General features: G+C 42.0%; 1 protein-coding gene across 2 annotated transcripts in view; it reads left to right on the top strand.

The window, feature by feature from the left end:
* HNF4G (hepatocyte nuclear factor 4 gamma) overlaps window positions 1–22,590 on the top strand; it is a 107,018-nt gene that overhangs the window by 17,124 nt on the left and 67,304 nt on the right. For both annotated transcript variants that reach the window (XM_074985726.1, XM_074985725.1), the window contains one exon: window positions 3,491–3,587. In XM_074985726.1, coding sequence (XP_074841827.1) covers window positions 3,491–3,587 — 97 coding nt within the window. The remainder of the gene's footprint in view (window positions 1–3,490; window positions 3,588–22,590) is intronic.

Below are 22,590 nucleotides of genomic sequence, written 5' to 3'. Positions count from 1 at the left end.
TTCTTTGTCACATGGCATCCCACCTTTGGATCTTGGTACACTTGAGCAATATTCAATAGTGTTTTGCTTTCCACATCCACCTCCATAAAAGGAAAACAAATCTACAGGGTTATAATTTTTCAAGTACCTTAATTAATGCAATGTCAACACTTGATTTTTTAGAAATATTTTTCAATTGACTGACAGTCTTTTCAGAGTTGATTCAAGCTGTGTGTATATGTTAATCACCTTAGGAACTAATATTAAGAAATAGGTAAGATGTACAGCTACTTAAAATATATTTTTATCTGACATAAGATGGTCATAGATAACTGTTTCTGAGGACAATTTACACCTTCAAATCAGTGGAACTGCTAGGGGCACCCACATGGCCCCACAGTATGCCAACATTTTTATGTTTATGACTGACCTGAACAATGCTTTCTCAGTTCTCATCCCCTAGTGCCCCTCCTCTACCTGCACTACATTGATGACATTTTCATCATCCGGACCCAAAAGAAGGAGGCTCTTGAAGAGTTCCACCGTGATTTCAACAGTTTTCACCCCACCATCAACCTTAGCCTGGATCAGTCCATGCAAGGGATCCACTTCCTGGACACTACTGTGCAGATAATCAATGGTCACATAAATACCACCCTATACCAAAAACCCATGGACCGCTATGCTTATCTACATGCCTCCAGCTTCCATCCAGTCCACACTATACAATCTATTGTATACAGCCAGTCACTAAGGTACAACCATATTTGCTCCGATCCATCAGACTGAGACAAACATCTACAAGACCTTTACCAAGCTTTCCTCAAACTACAACACCCACCTAAGGAAGTGAGGAAACAGATTGACAGAGCCAGATGAATACCCAGAAGCTTCCTGCTACAAGACAGGCCTTGCAAGGAAAACAAGAGAACACCACTGGCCATCACGTACAGCCCCTACCTAAAGCCTCTCCAATGAATCATCAGTGATCTGCAACCCATCCCGGACAATGATTCTTCACTCTCACAGACCTTGGGAGGCAGGCCTGTCCTCGCCTACAGCCAGCCAGCCAACTTTAAACAAATTCTCACCAGCAACTATAGATCACAACACAGTAGCTCTAAACCTGGAACCAATCCCTGCAACAAACCTCACTGTCAACTCCGCTCACGTATCCACACCAGTGATATCATCACAGAGCCTAACATCAACCATACCATCAGGGGCTCCTTTACCTGCACATCTACTACTATAATATATGCCATCATGTGCCAGCAATGCCCCAGTGCAATTTACATTGGCCTGACTGGACAGTCTCTATGTAAAAGAATAAATGGACATAAATCAGACATCAGGAACAGTAACGTACAGAAACCTGTGGGAGAGCACTTCAATCTCCCTGGACGCTCAGTAATAGATTTGAAAGTAGCAGTCCTAAAACAAAGAAATTTCAAAAATCAAATGGAGAGAGAAATATCTGAGCTGCAACTTATTTGCAAATTTGACTCTATCAACCAAGGATTAAACAGAGACTGGGAGTGGCTGGCTCCTTACAAAGCAGCTTCTCTGCCCTGAGTGTTACCATCTCCACATTAGACTCTGACAATGGGCCACATCCCCCTGTCTGATCTGACTTGTTTTTTCCTCTTTTGATACATACTACTGATAATGGGCCATTTCCACCTTGACTGAATAGACCTTGTCAGCTCTGGCCCTCCCTTTTAGTGGGACCCCACTCTTTAAATACCCTTCTGAACGCCCCCCCCCACCCCACTCATGCATCTGATGAAGTGGGTCTTTGCCCATGAAAGCTTATGCTCCAAAATATCTGTTAGTCTATAAGGTGCCACAGGACTTCTTGTTGTTCTTGAAGATCCAGACTAACACGGCTACCTCTCTGATGCTGTTTCTGAGCAGTCAGCCAACCTGTGCAGGGGAGATAGAGGAAGTAGGAACTTGTTTATGTGTTAGCAGCAGAATGAGAAATGCAGGATGCCATGCTGTTCCTATGCTGACAGAACCTATTTACAACTTTAGAGATGGAAGGGAAGAGATCTGGAAAGAAAGCTGGAGGAGAATTCTTTCTGAGCTGGCTAAGCAAAAATGCATGCAGTCTACCATTTACAAGGGTATATTGGGGTTACCCTGGCCCATTCTTCCCAATACAGTCTGCTATACTACGGTGGTCTTTCAAAAGGAGTTCTTAGGGAAGATCTCTTCTGAAATTTTTTTTTTCAAAGGAGCGTGTTCACACACAAAAAAATCAAATAAAAAAAATCAATCCACTATTTCAATAGCGAACATCCATGCAGTCCCCCACTCTTTCAAAAGAATGGGCAGGGATTGAAAAATATGGCACCATGAAGACTGCTCTTCCAAAAAAAGGGGCACTGGGGCACCTACACCAGTTTTTTCTGGAAGAATCTTTTAGAAAAAAGTGTTCTTCCTCATCTGGGATAGGAGGAAGAAGGCCACCAGAAAAAGCGCTATGTTGTTTCAATTTCAGATTGAAAGAGCGCATTTTGTGTGTCGCTGCTCTGTGGGTTCTTTCGGAAAAGGCCCATCTTTTAAAAAAGAACTTGCTCATGTAGACATAGCTAGTGTGTCTGGGATAGTGTGAAGGGATCCAAAGTCTATGTCTACAGAACACCCTAAACTCAAAATAAAGGTATGCAAATTGCATAGGTTGTTTAGGCACTTGGTGCTGTCTAAACAATGCCAAATGTAGAAATAATGTGCTGTTTCAAAGCATCCCTTACTCCTCCTCCAACAAGGACTACAGGGATGCCGAAATAGCATGTCCATTGGTTTGAAAAATAATTTAAAAAATGGGTACTGAGGTATTCTGACATAGCTCTGCCGTGTAGACATAGCCAGGGATGCCAGTAGTAGAGAAGCGTAAGAAACAGAGGGAGTTATTGAGAAATCATGTAAAAGAGGCCGGAGCAAGCATATCAAAGGTTTTAAAGATCAGGAAGAACTTTTAAAGGTGGATCTTGAAGTGACTAGGAAGCCAGTGGAGTCATTTTAGGTTGGTAGTGACTTCATGATTCTTTGTATTTGTGAGAGGGTTGAGCAACAGCAATCTCATAATGCTGAAGTCTGGGAGCTTGCTGCCTTCCAGAACTGTCCTGGAATACTTGAGAGAAAAAAAATGAAAGAATGAATAAGTATTTCACTGTCACTTCATGCTATTTTTTTCAGTACTGTTAGGCATTCTTTTCTGTATAGGTTACGTGTGCTCTTTTCTGCATGCAAGACATTTCTTACCAATACCAGGCCACTGCCCCAGTTCTGTTTAGTTGTGGAAATAAACTCCACTGCAACCCATTCTGTGGTATGGAAATGTCAATCTGATTTTTAATTTTTTTTTCAAATGAAGGGTACCAGTAATTTTGTCTACAACTATGTATCTCATTTTGTACATTAAATATAATTCAATTGATTTAATTAAAAAAATAATAAATCAGAAGAGTTTTCTGTTAATGAGAGTTTTGTCTTTGTCTTGTAGATGCAAGTCTTTCGACCTGAGGATAGATGTTTGACAAGGATAGTCGGAGTGACTTTGTTTTCGTTGCAGTCATCATTGAAAATCCAATTTCACAGAGGTATGTGGAATGGAATAGGAGCAAAATTTTGACAGCGAGTTCACTGAGTTATGGGTATTCGCTTTTGATTTTGAGCCAGAAAATAGGTAGAGTCACTTCATGAAACTGTAATTTCAGACCCTCAGCACTTGACAGTTCCAGCAACGTGTCCTCCAATGAGAGTGACAGAGAGGTCTGAGTTTCTAGAGAGGGGAATGTATCATAAACACATTGCTTTTCATTCTGTGGATGAGAAAAAGGAAATGGGAAATAGTTCCTGAACTTTTGGAAAGTTGAGTTTTAGATGGGATTTTGTGTAGAAGAGGCAAATCCACATTTTTACTGTCATCATTAGCGAGACAAGTCAAAGATGGTAACATGTTGTAACCATTGTACAAGACTGTGTCTTTCCAGACTTTGGAGATGGTTGGTTTTTCAAAGGCCATGATCTTGTCAGCCAGTACCAAGACACTCAACATACTTTCCCTGAACAGAGGTTGAACTGATTGAAGTGATCAAATGTATCTGCCAAATGTGGAAATTTGGTGAGCCATTGTACATTATGAAAATATACTGCCAGTGGAGACTTCTTTTGAGACAAAGGCTTCCTGTTCACATTTCTTTTCATACATTCACCTTAATACTTTGCAGTGGGTTAAACACTGCACTCTTCAACATGTAACAGCAAGTGATGATATTTGGACTCCATTTCTTCACACACGGTAACAAAGATGTGAGAATTGAGTCCATTGGCTTTCTCAAAATTCACATTTTTAGCCACTTCTCAGAGGACATCATTAAGCTCTAGAGACAATTTCTTGGCTGCCAAAGGTCTCTTGATGAATAAAGCAGTGTTCCCTCACTCTTGCCATGACACCTGAATGTCTGCCTGTCATTGCAGCTGCTCCTTCTGTGCAAATTCCAGCACAACAGTCCTGCTGAGGTTCATGTCCTAGCAGGTACTTGTTTAGAACATGGAGGAGTTCAGCATCTCATGTGTTTCCTGAAAGTTTTTCACAGCAGAGTAGATTTTCATGAAATGTGCATTTCTAGGCATAGCATACATACACAGGAAATGCTGCATTAGAAAAGTCGGTTGACTCATCCAGCTAAACTGCAAACCAGCTGGATGCTCTTACCAGCTGACCTTTGCTGTCTTGTGAATATCAGTGATTTGGTGTGACAGTATCATTTGACAGTAGAATGCAACTCACTTTTTTAGCAGCTGCATCACTTAAAATTCTGCAGTGGGAATCTGCAGGTGGCATCACTATTGAAGGCATGATCAGTTCTTCACCAACCGTAAAAGGCAATTTGCATTTAATTATGTATAGGGACAGCATATATGATTTTTTCCCTGTACCTTCATTTGATGTTATGGTATTGTGCAGTAGATTTTTTCCCCCCTTCACTTCATCTGGAAGAATTCCACTAGCTTTACTTTTACATTTGGATACTTAGTTTCAGGTTGTTGAAAGTTTCATAGCATCATTGCTCAGAGTCATGCCACACAACACAGAAAGTTTCCAGGCATTCTGCATTCTCACTTGCAACAAACTCATACGTATGACGACTCATATTATTGATTGAAGGCTGTACATTTCCTTTTATTTCTAGTTTGTTTTTCTGAGCTTATTTTTAGTTCCAAAAAATAAGTCTAGAGTTAAATGTTTTGACAATGACATTGTCTGGTTTAGATGAGGTACAAGTTTTAGTAAAACTTAAATTTAATTCAACATTTTCTTTTAACTACTTCCTTCAACAAATGCACATGAACATGCTTTGCATATTAACACTAGCACTGTGGGAGCTAATGTCAGCTCTGTTGGTTTGTGTCACACTGTTAAATAGTAAGATACCAATTGAAATTTATTTATTTATCAATATTTTGGATGTTTTTCTACATTTTCAAATATAGTGATTTGAGTTACAGCTTAGAATATGAAGTATACAGTGTTCACTTCATATTTTATTCAAAATAGTTGCATTATAAAAAGATAAAGACAAATTTTTATTTTGCATTTCGTCTCATACAAGAACTTTAGTACAATCATTTTCCCATAAAAGTGCAACTTACAGTGTAAACCAAAAAACAGTGCTTGCAAAACAGAAAAAATAGCATTCTTACATCAGCATAGATACATGCTCTGAAATGGTTGGTGAAGCATGAAGGGACATATAAATCTTTACTGGATCTGGCACATAAATATCTTGTGACACTGGTGACCACAGTGACATATGAGTGCCTGTTTTCACTTTTATGTGACATTGTAAACACAAAGCAGGCAACCTTATATCCATAAATGTAAACAAACTTGTCTGAGTGACTGGTTGAACAAGAGGTTGTACTGAGTGGTCTTGTAGGCTGTAAAGTTTTAAATTGTTTTATTTGAGTGCAGGTTTTTTTTGTGTGCATAGTTTTAAATTTGTAAGTTCAACTTGCATAGTAAAGAGATTGCATTACAGTACCTGTATTAGGGGATTTGAAATATATTATTTCATTTCTTATAGTGCAAATATTTGTAATAAAAATAATATGAAATGAGGACTATGCATTTGTTAGTGTATGTTGTAACTGAAATTAATATATTTAAAATGTATAAAACAATGAAAATATATAAATGCATGGTATTTTATTGTTTAAAGGCATGATTAGTCACACTTAATTTTTTTAATTGCACAGTTAATCATGATTAATTTTTGTTATTGCTTGACAGCCATATTATTAATAATATGTCAGGGAAATATCAGGGACCTGAAAGGAGATCCATGAACCAGTTGTTGAGAAACACTAGAGTAGTGTCAGGGCCACTTGATCTTTACTGTAAACTTACTGGCAGGCACCACTGTCAAATAAAATGTTTACTAATTGTAATGTGGACTTTCAAGGATCCTTTGCTCAAAACTTCTGAAGCAATGGTACACATCCAGTCCATAAAAGTGGCACATAAATGTTTCAGTGTTTTACAGCTAACCATAAGATTCTCTTTGGGGGAAACCCACATAAGCAAGTCCTAAGAGTAAATGCTTTTCAGTGGCAGTTCCCTTTTGGTTACTGAAGTTGTTTTGAGTCTGATACTTTTTATAACAAACAAAACTCAGGCTAGCCCCGTGGTGGCCTGGACTCTCAGTGTTGCCATAATACAGATATTTACGACTAATGATAATCATGATCCCATGTCAACTGTTTTGCCCACTGAGCAAAAGGATGCTTCCTCCCCGATTCAGATTAAAAGGTGCTAAATTAATCTCAGCCAAAAATTGTTTTTTGTAGATTTCAGGGCAAACAGCATTGTTCAACTGTGCCGAATTGCAACTAGCATTGAGGGTGCACCATACCTCAGTAGATCTCATTTTGATTAACACTCCCACTCAGCAATGGCAGAGATGCAATAACTCTCCTCTAACTCTCAGGATTGGTTGTGGTCCACTGTCTAATTTGTGATTTTCTCTTTTTCATTTTGTTTGAGATTGAATTTGAGAGAGAGCTTTGTTCTGGACAGTAACTTATGGCAGTCAGTTGGAGAGATGAGATTTCACTGAATCATCGACCTAATACACAAACCGAAAATATGTGAAAATTGAAATGGCAAGGTAGAATGGCTTGGTTGTTGAGATAGATAAAATAACTAAGTTTTCTGGGAAATGAGGTTGGGACTCTTTTTTCTGAGCTAGCTTTAGTTTGAACAGCAGTTGTTGATATAGCAAGCATAAACTTGATTAACATAGAAATAAATATTTGTCACACTTTTTCATTGTTTTGTGCTCAAAACCTGCAGCCAAATTGGAGGGTGGTGGGTGAAACTAGTATCCAAGGGGCATACAAACAATTTAAGGAAGTGTGTGTGTGTGTGTGTAAGCAACGTATTTTTTCTTTGTTATGGGACTTTGCCATCAAAAAAGTTTTCTTGAAGGCATGTAGAGGAAAAATTAGGGATGCACGGAGAAATCAGTGTCTCTTGCTGGTTTTCTAATAAGAATGCTAGTGTATTTGTTTCTTTTTTTACTCTTTGGAATAACTGAGGGAAGTTGTGAACTAATCTTAGCATTGTAAAATACCTCATTTGACTAGAATAATAAAGTCAGCTTTGCATTAACATTGCTGTGCTCCAGCAATGACACAAACATACCATATTGAGCTAAAATAGCCAGTATTGCTGGCAGAGCTTCCTTGTTTCAAAATTAGCTAGCCATCTGTTCACACTCCAAGGTGACTGGGAGCTGAGGAACTACTGAGGCTACATCTACATTAGCTCAGAAGATTGGCCTGCTCAAGGTTAATCTTCCAGGGTTTGATTTCATGCATCTGGTAGGGACGCACAAAATCGACCTCTCAGGGGTCGCAGTTGACCCCTGTACTCCTCTTGAGATGCAAGGAGTAAGGAAGGTTAATGGGAGAAACTCTCTGGTCAACCTTCTTCAGTAAGGATGGCCAAGTAAGCTGAGCATAGATATGTCGATTCTAGCTGCGCAATTGCCATGGTATCTGCAGTCAACTGACTTTGTATAGTGTAGATGTAGCTTCAGTTGTCAGTTAGCAAGGGATTAATTTCAGTGCAGCTTCCTTCTCCTCTTGCTCAAAGTGTTCAGGGAGAAGCTTTAAATGTGATGTCTTGGGAGGGGGTATGGGTAGTGGGGAGAAGGAGAGTACCTTTTGGTAATGCTTGGCTCCTAAGATAGGCCTGAATTTTACAGTGAGGAGTCTTATTTCAGGGCTTGATCTGAAGTCTGTGGAAAGATTCTTATTGACTTTGGGTCAGACCCACAAAGTTTAATCCTTGAGGAAAAACGCCTTGTTAATGGCAATGGTTTTTCTGCTAATTTGTTTCAATGGTTTACACCCAAAAAGAGATGTACTTTTTGGTTTTGTTGTGTTTAACTTCTATATTCACTTGTGTTTCCTCCTTCGTGTTCCAGTTCATAACTGGAATATGGCCCTTTGGGTGATATAACCTGCCGTTGCAAGTTAGATCAGTCTACAGGCTTGTGCAGGACCCCTCTGCTCCCATCTTCTTTGCTCTCACATGGACTACTCAGAGGCCTACCTTTTGTGGAGGTTATTTACAGAGCTTCATCTCACCACTTTTACGTATTCATGCAGACATAATATTTATAGTCATTAACTCAGCTTAACTACCCTCCTCCAAAGGGATGGGAAAAGTCTCTCCTTATGGAGACCTCCCATTGTCAGATACAACTTTGTTCATCTTTCTCCTGAAGGGCTGTCCTTCTTCTCCTCTTCCTGGGCTCTTCTATGCCATCTCTTTGTTAATGGTCTAATTGGCTCATTGGCTACCCAGCCCCAATATAATATAGTAATCAGGAACTCTTGTCCCTTCCCAGGGGTTTAATTGATTAAACCAAGAGTGAGCAAACTTTTTAAGTCAAGCTCCACTTTTTGTCCTCGCAGTTAACTGAGCTCCCCACACCTGTCTAATGTAATCCGAACCAATGGAAATTTTGGTGATGTTAATACAAAAAACTAAAGAAAACCTTTCGGCACATGTACGAAAATCAGCATGTAAATGCAACAAACATTATTAATAGGTATATAAATGTGAACACACACAAAAACAGTAGCACATTTCAAAAAGTTTAATAAGACAGGTGAACCTGAGACCTACCAGCCGAGTGTGCTGCACTTCCTTATGAAATTTCAACCACCCCCCTTAAGGACCCCCCCACACACTTTGCACTCCCCTGGATTAAACAATGGCCAGAGTACTGGTTCAATTGCTGGTTCCCAGCACTCTGTCACAGATGCCTTCAGCTGACACTCAGTGCTTACTTAGTCCAGGACTTGCCAGGGCTGAGCTTCAGCAACTCTAGGCTTTGCAGTTCATAGGCCTGGCACCTCTGAATTTGTTGCGTCAGTAAATAAAAACATTGCTTGAGTCCCTGCACCTTCTTTATTACAAATTAAGCACATTTTACGCTGGCCAGTCTGAGAATCTGTAGTTTGACTTGCTCTGGCTGCTACTCTCTCACCTTCTGTTGGTACACCAAGGAGAACTTGCAGTAACACAGAACGGGGCTGTTGTTATTCTTTCTTTATTTGTACTACACTAGTTTCTAGAGGCTTCAGTCAAAAATCAATGTTGTATGCACCTGGTATAGGGGCAGTCCCTACATTAGAGAGCTTTAGTGGTTGAAGGTACTATTTGCATAGTTAAGATTTCATAGCCTCTCCCTACCTCTTCATTTGCAAAAATTAATCAAATCTCCCTTGCATTTCCCACTTGTGGTCTTATGCCAGCATGGGATTGAAGTTTTGAATATCTGAGTTAACTGATGACAGTTTGCAAAAGGAGAGGTTTTGAAACTTGTTGTAACACATTTTGTCACATAGCTGAGCAAACAGCTTGATATGGCCATTCATAATTGGGGGTTAGTTTATTGGCCAGGGGAAGCACAAGTACCTCTATTCTGGAAAAAGCTGGTGCTTGGATGTTTTGTAGATATATTAGAGATTAGGTAGATATATTGGATGAGGCTTATGCTTATCTTTGGAGGTCTGTAAACTCCAGACCTTGTAATATCCACCTAGTTCAATATACCCATAACAACATACATAATAACTTCACTGGACTTTGCAGATTTTGGGTATCTCTGCTGATTTCTTACTGAATCCTTGTGCTTTGCTGGGATACATATGATACACCTGCCCTCTAGGCACCTGATCTGCCACATAGATTTGTACCACAAGGTAAACAACAGTCACACATCCATCAAACAGTCTCTCTCTAGAACATTCACACACCATCATCAACGTCCTGAATTCAGTAACAATCCTCAACAATGAAACCCTGCATACAATTATATGCCAGAAACCCATGGATCACCACACTACCAGTAATCAACAACAGATCTATTATCCACAGCCAGGTGCTCAGATCCCATGGAATATGTATGAAAAGAAAGTCAAGGGTACCCACCTTAACACATTTAAAACTGCCTTCGCCCATCAAGCATATGCTGTCAGATTACATCATGGAGTGGGCCACTAAATAGCATGAGAACCTGCTTCAACCACAAACATCAACTGCACACTACTAGTTGTTACCTACCGATCTGCACTGCAACCCATATGTGGTGTCATCAAGTACTATTAAAAGCTATACTTCATAGGAACCACATCCTGAAATAAATATTTCTTGAATGCTGCCTTCTGGTTTTCTAACAAACTCGCAAACGCAAAAAGATCATCAGAAGTGAATTTCCCACAGAGTAGGACACACAAAGTCCAAAGCAGTACCAGACCCTGTTAGAGCAACAGGTGGAAAACCTGCTGACACAGCTCCACTGCTACAGTAATCAATGCCCTCTCCCTTTCAAGTTCCATGGGTCGCACACATACTTATCACAATAAGTGATATATTCATCCAGTTCATCAAATGCCCCACCAACCACTAAGTGGGTGAAACCAATCACTATGTTCTTGAATATAGTCACAGAGAAAAATGATACTCTGTGACCCATCTGAACAGTCTTGACAAAATGATTGCTTCCTATTTGACTTTCCACTTTTAATTCTGAAAGAAAATATAACTTTGCTGGACAGTAAAAATTTGAACTTACAGATACTTATAGCCCACTACAAGAAGTTGTGTTATATCTTGCTGCCTACTAACCTTCTGTTTTTCTAGGACTGTGGTTGCCTTAATTTCCCACTTCATTTTAAGTAGTCTCCTACAACACAGATGAACCCAATTGGCTTAGCAATCTGTCTGAATTTGTATTTAACTTGAACACTCTGTTTTCCTTCTCCAGACCTGAATATGAGCTCCATAGTCAAATATGAGTTGATCAAATATGAGACACTGCCTTACCCACTTTGCCCCTCTCCTACTGTTAAGCAAGACAGCCAAGTTTATTTCTTTAAAATTGTGATATCACAGAAGTTAATTAGTCATCTTGGGTAGCACAAGGTGATGAGGTATGTTTAGTGAGAGTGAAAGTAATGATCCTTATAGGAGGTTTATAACTTGATTGGGGCAGTATTTTATTAAGCTGTTAGTAGAACACTTTCTTAATGGCATCCTGTACAAACATCATAGTCACAAACAGCCTAGATAAGTCCTGTGAGTCTTTTAGCTGTTGTCAGGTTTTGCTGTCAAACACAAATTGCTATAATTTAGATTTGATCATCCAGTTTTTTCTCAATTATTTTCATAGTGACTGGTCAATTAGCTATAACAATTTACTGTAAACTTAGGTTTTCTTTGTGGAAATGCATTGGTTTTTATTAGACAAGATTAAACACTTTGAAAGAAGGATTTTACCATGATTGGATACTTTTCTTCACAAATTTCTCTTTATTTATTTACTTGTTTGTTTGTATTGTGGTAGCATTCACTATGCTGGCCATTATTCAAACAAACAGGAAGTACAGGCTATGTCTCAAAGAGCCTTTATTTTGATCAATATTTCTCTGTTTTTCAACTGACTTTGGAAATGAAACTCTTTTCTACAGTTAGCTTGTTTTCATTCTTATCAAAACAGTGGGGCTTTCCAATGTCAGGATACTTGTGTGGGTGGAGACTTCTCAGAAGAATGGAGGACTTATCAGTGTTTGTTTAGGATCTATTACATTCTCAGCCATAAAAAGTAGCTATGCTCTCCGTAGCACTCATAAATTTTCAGCTAGTCAAGGCTACTGTCTCTTCCTCATGCAATCTTGAATATAAAAACACTGCATGAGTTACTGCTAAATAGTTTTAATTTCAAAGTAAGTCATGTCTCCATACCAATTTTAAATTAATATTATAATTCAGCCTTCAACATTGTTAATGCACTTACCAGCCCTGACACAAACCCTACTTGTGCACCCTGCCGAAATATTGGAGCCACCTGTGATATGATTATGGTGCACTCACCAGATGGCACTGTTACGTAAAGATTTACAGGTGATTTATTTCCTGGGGTGCAACAAATATTCAGTGTTTGAAGGAGGACTGTACTGTTGTTAGATTTGTGATGCATCTTCCACATTCAGGGAAGCTGTTGCAAACAGCAAGGTAGTTGGAACTCTGTCTTAATGTCACCACCAATATAAAGTCAATTTTAGGAACAATTCTTGAAAACTGACCTTTGCTGTTGGGGTTGAGATTCCTGAAAGACAGACCAGTTTTTATTTCAAGACTGTTATATATGTATAAATATAACAAATTATGCCGGAAATACCCAGATTCCATGCAATTAATTTCTTCTCTAGAAGGAACAAGCCTACAAAGCCTTGAAATCTGTTGCAGGTCAGCAAAGGGCCTTGAATCATAGAAATGTGGTGCTGAAAGGGAAGTTAAAAGCTCATTTAGTCTATATCATTAATTCTGAGACAGGCCCATGTGTTCCTTAACTGTTCCTAACAGGTATTTGTCTAATATGTCTTAAAAATCTCCAGTAACAAGGATTCTACATTATCCCTTGATAAGATGTTCTAGTACTTAACTAGCTTTATCTTTAGAAACTTATCTTTTCCCCCTAATGTTGAATCTACATCTCCTTTGCTTCAGATTAAGTTGATTCCATGTAGAGCTACCTGAGTGGACATGAAGAACAATTGATCAGCATCCTTTTTAGAACAGCCCTTAACAGACTTCAAATATGTTATCATGTTCCCTTCAGCTTTCCTTTCTCAGGATTAATCATGCCCTGGCTTTTTTAACCTTTCCTCACAGATCAGGTTATCTAAACCTTCTATAACTTTTGTTGATTTCCTTTCTCCAGTTTTTCCTTCTCTATTTTGAAGTATGGATCCCTATACTGGGCAAAATACTGCAGACTCTCCAGTACCAAGCAGAATGGCAGAATGAGATAGTTACCACCATGTCTGATAATGACACTCCTCTTAGTGCACCTGAAAATATTAGCCTATTTCTAAATTTTTATGTATGCCATTCCTTTTAAAACATTCTTTTACATGGCTGTATGAAATTGCCCACTCAAGTTCAATTTATGTTCCTTTATGGCTGTGTCTAAACTAGCCCCCCCTTTTGAAAGGGGGATGCTAATGAGACACTTTGGGATATGCTAATGAGGTGCTGCAGTTACTAGGCAGTGCCTCAGTAGTATAATGGCAGTCATGGCACTTTGAAAGTGCCGTTTTTGATCGTGCTCAGCTTGTCTACATGGGGCCCTTTTCGAAATGACCCCGCACATTTTGAAATCCCCTTATTCCTATAACCAAATAAGAGTACATTTAATTTATCTATATAGTCTTAACTTGATGTTCTTCTTCGAGTGGTCCCCGTGGGTGCACCACAGTAGGTGTCGGGCTCGCCCCTGCGCCGCAGCTCGGAAAATCTTCAGCAGTCTCCGTCGGGTCGCGCATGCACCGATGCGCGTCGGCTCTTCACTCGCTTACGGTTACGTGCGCGATCCGGTCCCCACCAGTTCCTTCTCAACCGCTAACGGCTGCAGACGGAATCCTCTCCGGCTCCAACGCCTGAGACAGATAAATCTTTTTTTTTTTTCTCGTGTTAATAGTTTTTAACAGTTCATAGTTAGCAGTTCTATAGTTATTATAGTTAGTTACTCTGTTAAAAGTTGTTAAAAGTTAAAGACTATCTTAAAACCGCAGCGACCGCCTCCGGGCGGGCCTGCTGCTTTTGTTTGTCGGCCTTCAAAAGCCAACGGTTATTAACATCACCTAACAGACTGTTAAGTGTGCTATTAGCACCTAAGGACTCAGAGTTAAGTTTTAACAATGCCATCCCCCAGCTTTAAGAAGTGTGAATCTTGCCGGGAGGCCATGCCTGCTTTGGATGGCCATAGCAGATGCATACGGTGCCTTGGGGAGACGCACGTTCCCCAGAAGTGCTCCCATTGTTCCAAGTTGACTAATAGAGCTAGAAAAGATAGAGAAATGAGGCTGAAGATGCTGTTAGTTGACAAAGCACTTCAGCCTGCTTCATCGGAGGCAACGCATGCGGAGGGCTCTTCAGGACCGCACAAGAGGAAGGCTGCCTCTTTGACCTCCTCTGCGCAGAAGAAAAGAAGAGCCTCGCCTACTCGATCCCTGCCCCTTACTGTTGGGAGCGGGACGAGTGTAAGAAAGGGCCCACACACGCTGGCTTCCTCCACTGGTAAAGCCACGGCGCATGCAACCACTCAAGGCCCTGCAGCTACTGCCGAGGATGACGGCACCGGGATCGATGGCACCGAGGATGACGGCACCGGTGACGACGGCACCGGCGACGATGGCACCGGGAGCAGTGGAAATCAGCATGACACCTGCTCCGGTACCAAATTCACCGACAAGACCACCCGAGAGGGTAAAGGCTAAAACGAAGACCAGGCACCGCAGCCTCTCTCCTGAGGTAATTGCGCTGCCTCTGTCACCACGATCACCACCGGAGATTCGACGGGCAGCAACACCTTCAGCCTGCCACAGACGTCCTTCTCCTTTTTTTCGGAGTCCATCCCAGGGGTCTGCATGCTTTTCTCCATCATCTAGCAGAGATCCCTACGAGTCTTCTCACAGAGGCTCTCCTCGTACGTCGGTATCATCGCGGAGGTCTCGACATTCCAGGCACCACCCTTACATCCTTGGGTCATGGTCCAGGTCCCCATCGCCGGGCCCCTGTCCCTGTTGCTACGACCGCCATCATTATGTGGGGCGTCAGCATAGGAGGTCGACGTCTCACTATGGATCCCCGTCGACCACCCCTCAACGCCACAGTGTTCTGCTTCCACCTGGGGGAACACCATGAGTTCTCCAATCAGAGGCTGGGTCTAAACACATTGAACCCCACCTCGAAATTCCACAAAGGCAATCACATGAATACAGCCAGGATCCAGAGGAATTGGAGGAGAGATACCATAGTGATGCCTCCTCATCCTCGCCAGACGAGGCCGTGGTCCCTGGAGACATTTCTCCCGCAGATGACCTGAAACAGTTCCAGGAGCTGTTCAAACGAGTAGCTCAATCCCAAGATATTCAAGTGGTGGAGGTGCAGGAGAAACACCACAGACTCCTTAAAAACCTCAGGCCTCCATCTTCTTCTAAAATTGCTATTCCTCTGGACGATGCAATCATGGAGGCAGCCACTAATATATGGCAGACTCCAGCATCCGCTCCTCTTACCAACAAAAGAGCGGACAAAAAGTACTTCGTCCCTGCGAAAGGTATGGAATTTCTATTTAGTCATCCACAGCCAAACTCGCTAGTGGTTGAATCGTCCCAACACAGGTCCAAATCGTCCCAGTACAAATCTGGGGGATTGGACAAGGACATAAAGAAGCTGGATCTTCTGGGTAGAAAAGCCTACTCCTCCTCTACTCTGTTGCTCCGCATGGCCAACTGTGCCGCTCATTTGTCGAATCACAATTTCGACAACTGTTCTAAGCTTACTGCCCTCATGGACTTCCTTCTGGAGGATAAAAGGCCAATTCTTAAGGCAATTGTGCAAGAGGGCTACGCGGCTTCTCGAGCGGGCGTGCAGATTGCACTGGATGTGGTGGACACAGCGGCCCGCGCCGTGTACACTGCAGTGGTAATGCGGAGAGAGTCATGGCTTCACACATCCGGCATTCCAAAGGAGTTACAGGTCAAAATTGCAGACCTCCCCTTCGACAAAATAAAATTGTTTGCTGAATCGACCGACTCAGTCCTACACTCGAGCAAAGATTCCAGAGCGACACTTCGGACTTTGGGGATATATACCCCACCATTCAGAAGGAAGAAATTTTATCTTCAGCAACGCCATTATGGTTACCAACAGCAACGTACCCAATTTCAACGGGGGTATGATCAGGGACGTCATCAGCAAACACATTATAAGTGCCCTAGGCGCCGGCCTCAGCAGGGCAACGCCTCCGCAGGGCAAAGTGCAAGACAGCAAGTTTGACGGGTATGTCGAGGGCCGCGAAGCCAAGACCGTACCTCAGTGCCAATCTCAGTACATGTTCCATCACCAACTCAAGCCATTTTACCCACAATGGAAAAGCATCACGTCGGACAAGTGGGTATTGGAGATTGTAAACACGGGATACACAATCCCCTTCCAGTCTTTACCTCCACCAAATCCTCCCACCGCACCCCTTCTCAGAGACCCCTCTCACCTACCGGAATTAAGATGGGAGGTGGACCACCTCCTATTCATAGGGGCGGTGGAGAGAGTACCGGAACAATTTCAAGGCAAAGGGTTCTACTCCAGGTATTTCCTGACGGAAAAGAAGACAGGAGGGTGGAGACCCATTTTGGATCTACGCGTACTGAACCAGTACCTACGCAAACAGCGCTTCAAAATGACTACGATGGCTTCAATAATCACGGCACTAGACCATGGCGATTGGTTTGCAGCCCTCGACTTACAGGATGCGTATTTTCATATCGCAATTCATCCAGCCCACAGGCGTTTCCTCCGGTTCCTTGTGGGCACAGATCATTTCCAGTACAGAGTCCTCCCATTCGGACTCTCTTCAGCACCCAGAGTCTTCCCCAAGACCTTAGCGATGGTGTCAGCATACCTGCACAGACAGGGAGTTTTCATTTTCCTGTACCTGGACGATTGCCTGCTAAAGGGAACTTCCCGGGCGGAGGTATTACGGATGATACACATCACCACAAAAACATTTACTTCACTGGGCCTCATCATCAATTTCTCAAAGTCAAAGACCGACCCCACGCAAAATATAGAGTTTATAGGGGCTTGGATAGACTCAGTCACGTCAAGGGTGTATTTACCCGAGGCTCATTTTCGTGCCATCGAATCTCTCGTACAACTACTAACGTACAGCCCAACTGTTCCAGTTCTCATGTGCTTACAACTGTTGGGGCATATGGCAACCACCACATTTGTGGTGCAAAACGCCAGGCTGCATATGCGAGGATTGCACCATTGGTTGGCAACAGTATACAAACCCTCAATCCACACCGTCCACAAGAGGGTGTCACTTACAACAGAGGCACGAAGCTCGCTAACATGGTGGGGAAACCCCAAGAATCTCCTAACGGGGTGCCCTTCCACCAACCGCAAATTACTGTGTTCATTACAAGAGATGCCTCCCATATGGGATGGGGGGCTCACATGGACAACAAAACCACTCAAGGATTATGGTCCCCCGCAGAGAAGACACTGCACATAAACATATTAGAGCTCAGGGCAGTGTTCAATGCATGCAGGCATTTTCACAATTATCTGCGCGGAAAAATAGTCAGCGTGAATACCAACAACACCACCACCATGTTTTATATAAACCGACACGGGGGAGCCAGGTCTCGTACGCTTTGTGCGAAGGCAGTCCGACTCTGGAACTGGTGCATCGTCAACAATATAATTATAAAGGCTTCATACCTACCGGGGGTCCACAACGTCAAGGCGGACCAACTCAGCAGACACTTTGCGCCCACTCACGAGTGGCAGATCCGTTCAGACCTGCTTCACCAGGTGTTCCACAGATGGGGTTTTCCCCAAATCGACTTGTTCGCCACCCGAGAAAACAAGAAATGTCCCCAATACTGCTCCAGAGCGGGCATGGGACAGGAGTCTTTGGGGGACGCCTTCATGATCCCATGGAAGGGCCCTCTACTTTATGCGTTCCCTCCCACGACACTTATACACAAGGTCTTGGAGAAGTCCAGAAGGGAGAAAGCACGCATGATACTCATAGTCCCAACCTGGGACCAGCAACAGTGGTTCCCATTGCTCTTGCGCATGGCTCAACATCGGCCATTTCCCCTACCAACAGTACCGGACATTCTCACTCAGGCTCGGGGGTCAATACTGCACCTGCACCCGAAGAGACTTCGGCTACAAGCATGGCTAATCCATGGCTAAGCGCCTTAGAGACTACATGCTCAGAGGGAGTACAACAAGTCCTTGAATGTAGTCGGAGAACTTCCACCAGAAAGACTTATCAGCACAAATGGTTGCGTTTTTCCGAATGGTGTTCCTCCAGGCAACTAGTATCCCAGGATGCCACCATACCTACGATTCTGGATTATTTGCTACATCTCAAACAAAACACACTTTCGCTATCCTCTATAAAGGTGCATCTGGCGGCTATATCAGCGTTTCGGCATGAAGAGGATGGATCAACCACATTTGCCCATCCTGTTGTCTCGCGTTTCCTAAAGGGGTTGGTGAATCTGTACCCACCTCGGAAACCAATACCGCCATCATGGAGTTTAGACCTAGTTCTACACACCCTCTCGGGACCGCCCTTTGAACCATTGGCTATGGTCCCCCTTCGACTACTTACTATTAAAACGACTTTCCTCCTGGCAATCATGTCAGCTCGCAGAGTGAGTGAGCTCGCGGCCATAATGTCCACACCACCCTGCACGATCTTCTCAAAAGAAGCGGTGGTCTTACGATTACACCCAGCCTTCGTTCCGAAGGTCTCTTCAGACTTTCATATCAACGAACCAATAGTGTTGCCCTCGTTCTATCCTCAGCGTCACAACTCAAATGAAGAGGGACGGTTGCACTTACTTGACGTAAGAAGGGCACTGGCCTTCTACATCGATAGAACTAAACCTTTTCAAAAAACGGACGGACTCCTGGTGTCCATTGCATCCAGGTCAAAAGGAGAAGCGCTATCTTCACAGAGGATTTCAAATCACATTGTGTCTTGCATAAGACTGTGTTACGAGATTTGCAAGACTCCTCTGCCAGTTCCGCCAAGAGCCCACTCTACTAGGGCGATGGCGGCGTCAACGGCCTCCTTCAAAGGCATCGCGCTGAGAGATATCTGCAGAGCGGCGATGTGGTCTTCCTATGACACCTTCGCCAAGCGCTACGCCATGCACAGGATGCTTGATGAGGATACACGCCTGTCGACAGCAGTCCTTTCACGGGCAAGCTGCGCATAAATCGGGTACCCACCTCCTTTTTCGGGGGGGGGGTTTACTGCTGGGTAGTCACCTACTGTGGAGCACCCACGGGGACCACTCGAAGAAGAAAGAGAAGTTACTCACCTGTGTAGTAACGATGGTTCTTCGAGATGTGTCCCCGTGGGTGCTCCACTAGCCACCCGTTCCTCCCCACGTCAGAGCTCTGTTTGTGTGTTTTTCAGGGGCGTCCGGAGCGGTTGATCAGGAACTGGCGGGGACCGGATCGCGCACGTGACCGTAAGCGCGCGAAGAGCCGACGTGCATCGGCACATGCATGACCCAACGGAGACTGCTGAAGATTTTCCGAGCTGCGGTGCTGGGGCGAGCCCGACATCTACTGTGGAGCACCCACGGGGACACATCTCGAAGAACCATCATTACTATACAGGTGAGTAACATCTCTTTCCCTATTCTGGTTTATGTTTTTCTCCTTATCAATAAGAAAGCAAAAAAAATCTCTATTCAAGCAAATAGCATCATGCAAGTCTATTTAACTCATCTTTGAATGATTAATGAATTTGATGGTTATTAATTAAATATTATATGTTGGCAGGTGAGAACAACAAAACTGATAAATTAAGTGTTAAATCACTACACCATCTCATTTTTATGGTATATACACACATCCATTTTGCAAAATAAGATGTGAGAAAACTAAACACTAGAAAGCAAATGCTTTAGATTATGTTCTTATAACATACCAGCTTTCTGCTGTGCAACTCATTCCTATGACCTTTTTTGGCATGATCTTGTTTCTCCTGTATTGTATGTCTGTGTTTGTTTCCTTGCAGCATATATTTCAAGTTCTGTATTTTCTGTGTAGTCTTCAGTGTGTATTTTTCATTTTTACTGTCAAAATTTCACTGAAGTCTTGAATTTCTTGGGTTTTTGTTTTCAAGAAAGAAGGCATAACAGGCCAAAATTAATGCAAACTAAACATTTTTCAGCAAGGTGTACATTATAAAATATGCAACACAGAGGAGTGCTGATAAATGCTGAGAACTAGTAATGGAATATGGGAAGGTCACTTGTTTGCTATCACCTCATGGTAGTTGTGATTGATTTTTGTTTTTGTTTTTACCATCTAACAGCTGCTTTGTGTCATACGTGACATTAATTTGTGGTCTTAGTTGAGTTGCTAGTGGAGAAACCACCTTCACAGTTGGCATCCTTGTTTACAGCCTAAGTTTATCCTCTTGCACTTACAGGAAGTGAATTAATGCAATTGTTGTGGTAATGAAGAGAAGCCTGCACTGCTGATGTCAACAGAAATAAAGAATAACATTTTAAAACATAAATGCCTTTGCAAAGAACCAGAAAGTCCCATTTTCACCAGTGTTTTGTCTCACTATCATCACATAGGTCTAACTGGTTTGCACAGAAAACAAATTCTTCATTGTGAAGTTAGATAATTCTTACATTTTTGGGTATGAAATACCTTCTTTAAGTTTCCTAGTACAGACTGAAATTCTTCCAGTTGCTTTTCTTTCTATGCAAAAATAGCACCTGAAATTATTTATACTATCTAAACATAGCAGCTACAAACAAATTAGTAAAAACAGGGAAGGACCCAGGCTACTGATAAGAGGATTATTTCTGCTTATTTACTGGACATCTGGCAGGATCTAACCTTTCTGAGACTCAATGGCTTTTTGATAATATAGCCACTTTTTGTTTCAAAAGTAATTTGTTTTGCAGAGGCTAGTTTGGCTGTTGAGGTGGACCTACCTCCTGATGCCAAGGTTGCTGCTTTTCATGTTCTTCATTATGTGTTGATGGGCGTGCATTACTTCTCTCACTGTAAGAATACTCTGCCTGTGTTCAAGAATGAGAGAACTAGTGTCCTCCTGACCACCTGGAAGACCGTCCTTCAGGAGGTGGTTACATGCAGCTTCTGTAAAGAGACTCTAGTTTATTGTTTAGTATGTTGCCAACTACTTTGTATGCAAGCAAGAAAAATGTTATGAGAGTATTTGATCAGTTTTATTGCTCTAGTTCTAAGTTCCTGGTCTGTGTGTTGATGTGTCTGTCATTATCTATCATTAACTCTTTTGTGTGACTAATCCATAGAGGCTGTAAGTCTGCAATTGCAGTTACAACTTAAGAAGTCTCTGCTTATACTTTCAGGTCTGTAGGTCACTGGTTCAGTCTTAGGTGTTGACCCAAATGGGAGCCATCGTAATGACATAAAATTCTTTTGTAACTAATTATCCTTGGCTCAAGAATCTGGTTAGCTGTAACTGTAGCCAAAGAGTACTCTTTGGGTGCATCTACACTAGGAGCTAACTTTGAAGTAGCCAGCAGAGAGTCTACACACATTTTCCCTTACTTTGAAGTTAACTTCGGAGTAGGGGGCTGAACTTCGAAGTCCTTACCCCATTCCTGGGAATGCAGTAGTGCCCTACTTCAAAGTTTAACTTGGAGTAGGGTGTGTGTACATGCTCTACTTTGAAGTTGTGCTTTGAAGTAAGCGACTTTGAAGTTATTTTTGTAGTGTAGACACAGCCTTTGAGTTTCATAATTGTCTTCTAAAGACCAGTGAGTATTTTGCACAGTGGCTTCCAAAAATGTATGCTCACCTTCTGTCTTGACTGATCGCTGCCAATAAAAATACTACTGAAATCATTGACAACATAAAATTATGGGCAATGTTTCTTCCTTAAATCTCGCTATAGTTCCCTAAAGCCATGGCAATGCTACTTTGCTGACCAATGAAAATAGTATTTTTTTAATATTCACAGAACATTGGAGAACTTTTGTGAATGCACACTTCCCTGCATACTTCTATTCCTAGAGAGCCCACAAGTACTTACATTAACTTTACGTAACATTCTGGATATCACACTTTCCCATTTATGCTGATATAAAAAAACTATCTTATTTTAAAAGAATAGGAAGGAATCATACTTTAAATTCTGTGCATAAAATATTCACAAGCCCAAATTATACAAATTCATATATTGTTAAAAAATTCTATTATATACTTTCAAGCACTCCTTCGTGTATATATTTCATTATCCTTTTAACACCCTTGTAAACCTTCAGGATATGTAGATACATAGCTCCAAGTAATTATTCACAAAATTACAGAATATTTATGTGAACACATCGGCCTGCCCAAGGATATAGTGCCAATATTTGCTGTTAAGATTAGCTGAGGTACATGTTGCCAGCATTTCATTTTAG

This window comes from Carettochelys insculpta, chromosome 2 (genome assembly GCF_033958435.1).
Source record: "Carettochelys insculpta isolate YL-2023 chromosome 2, ASM3395843v1, whole genome shotgun sequence".
Lineage (NCBI taxonomy): Eukaryota > Metazoa > Chordata > Testudines > Carettochelyidae > Carettochelys > Carettochelys insculpta.
Note: the sequence above shows the minus strand (reverse complement) of the source record. Positions and strands in the feature narration are given on the sequence as shown.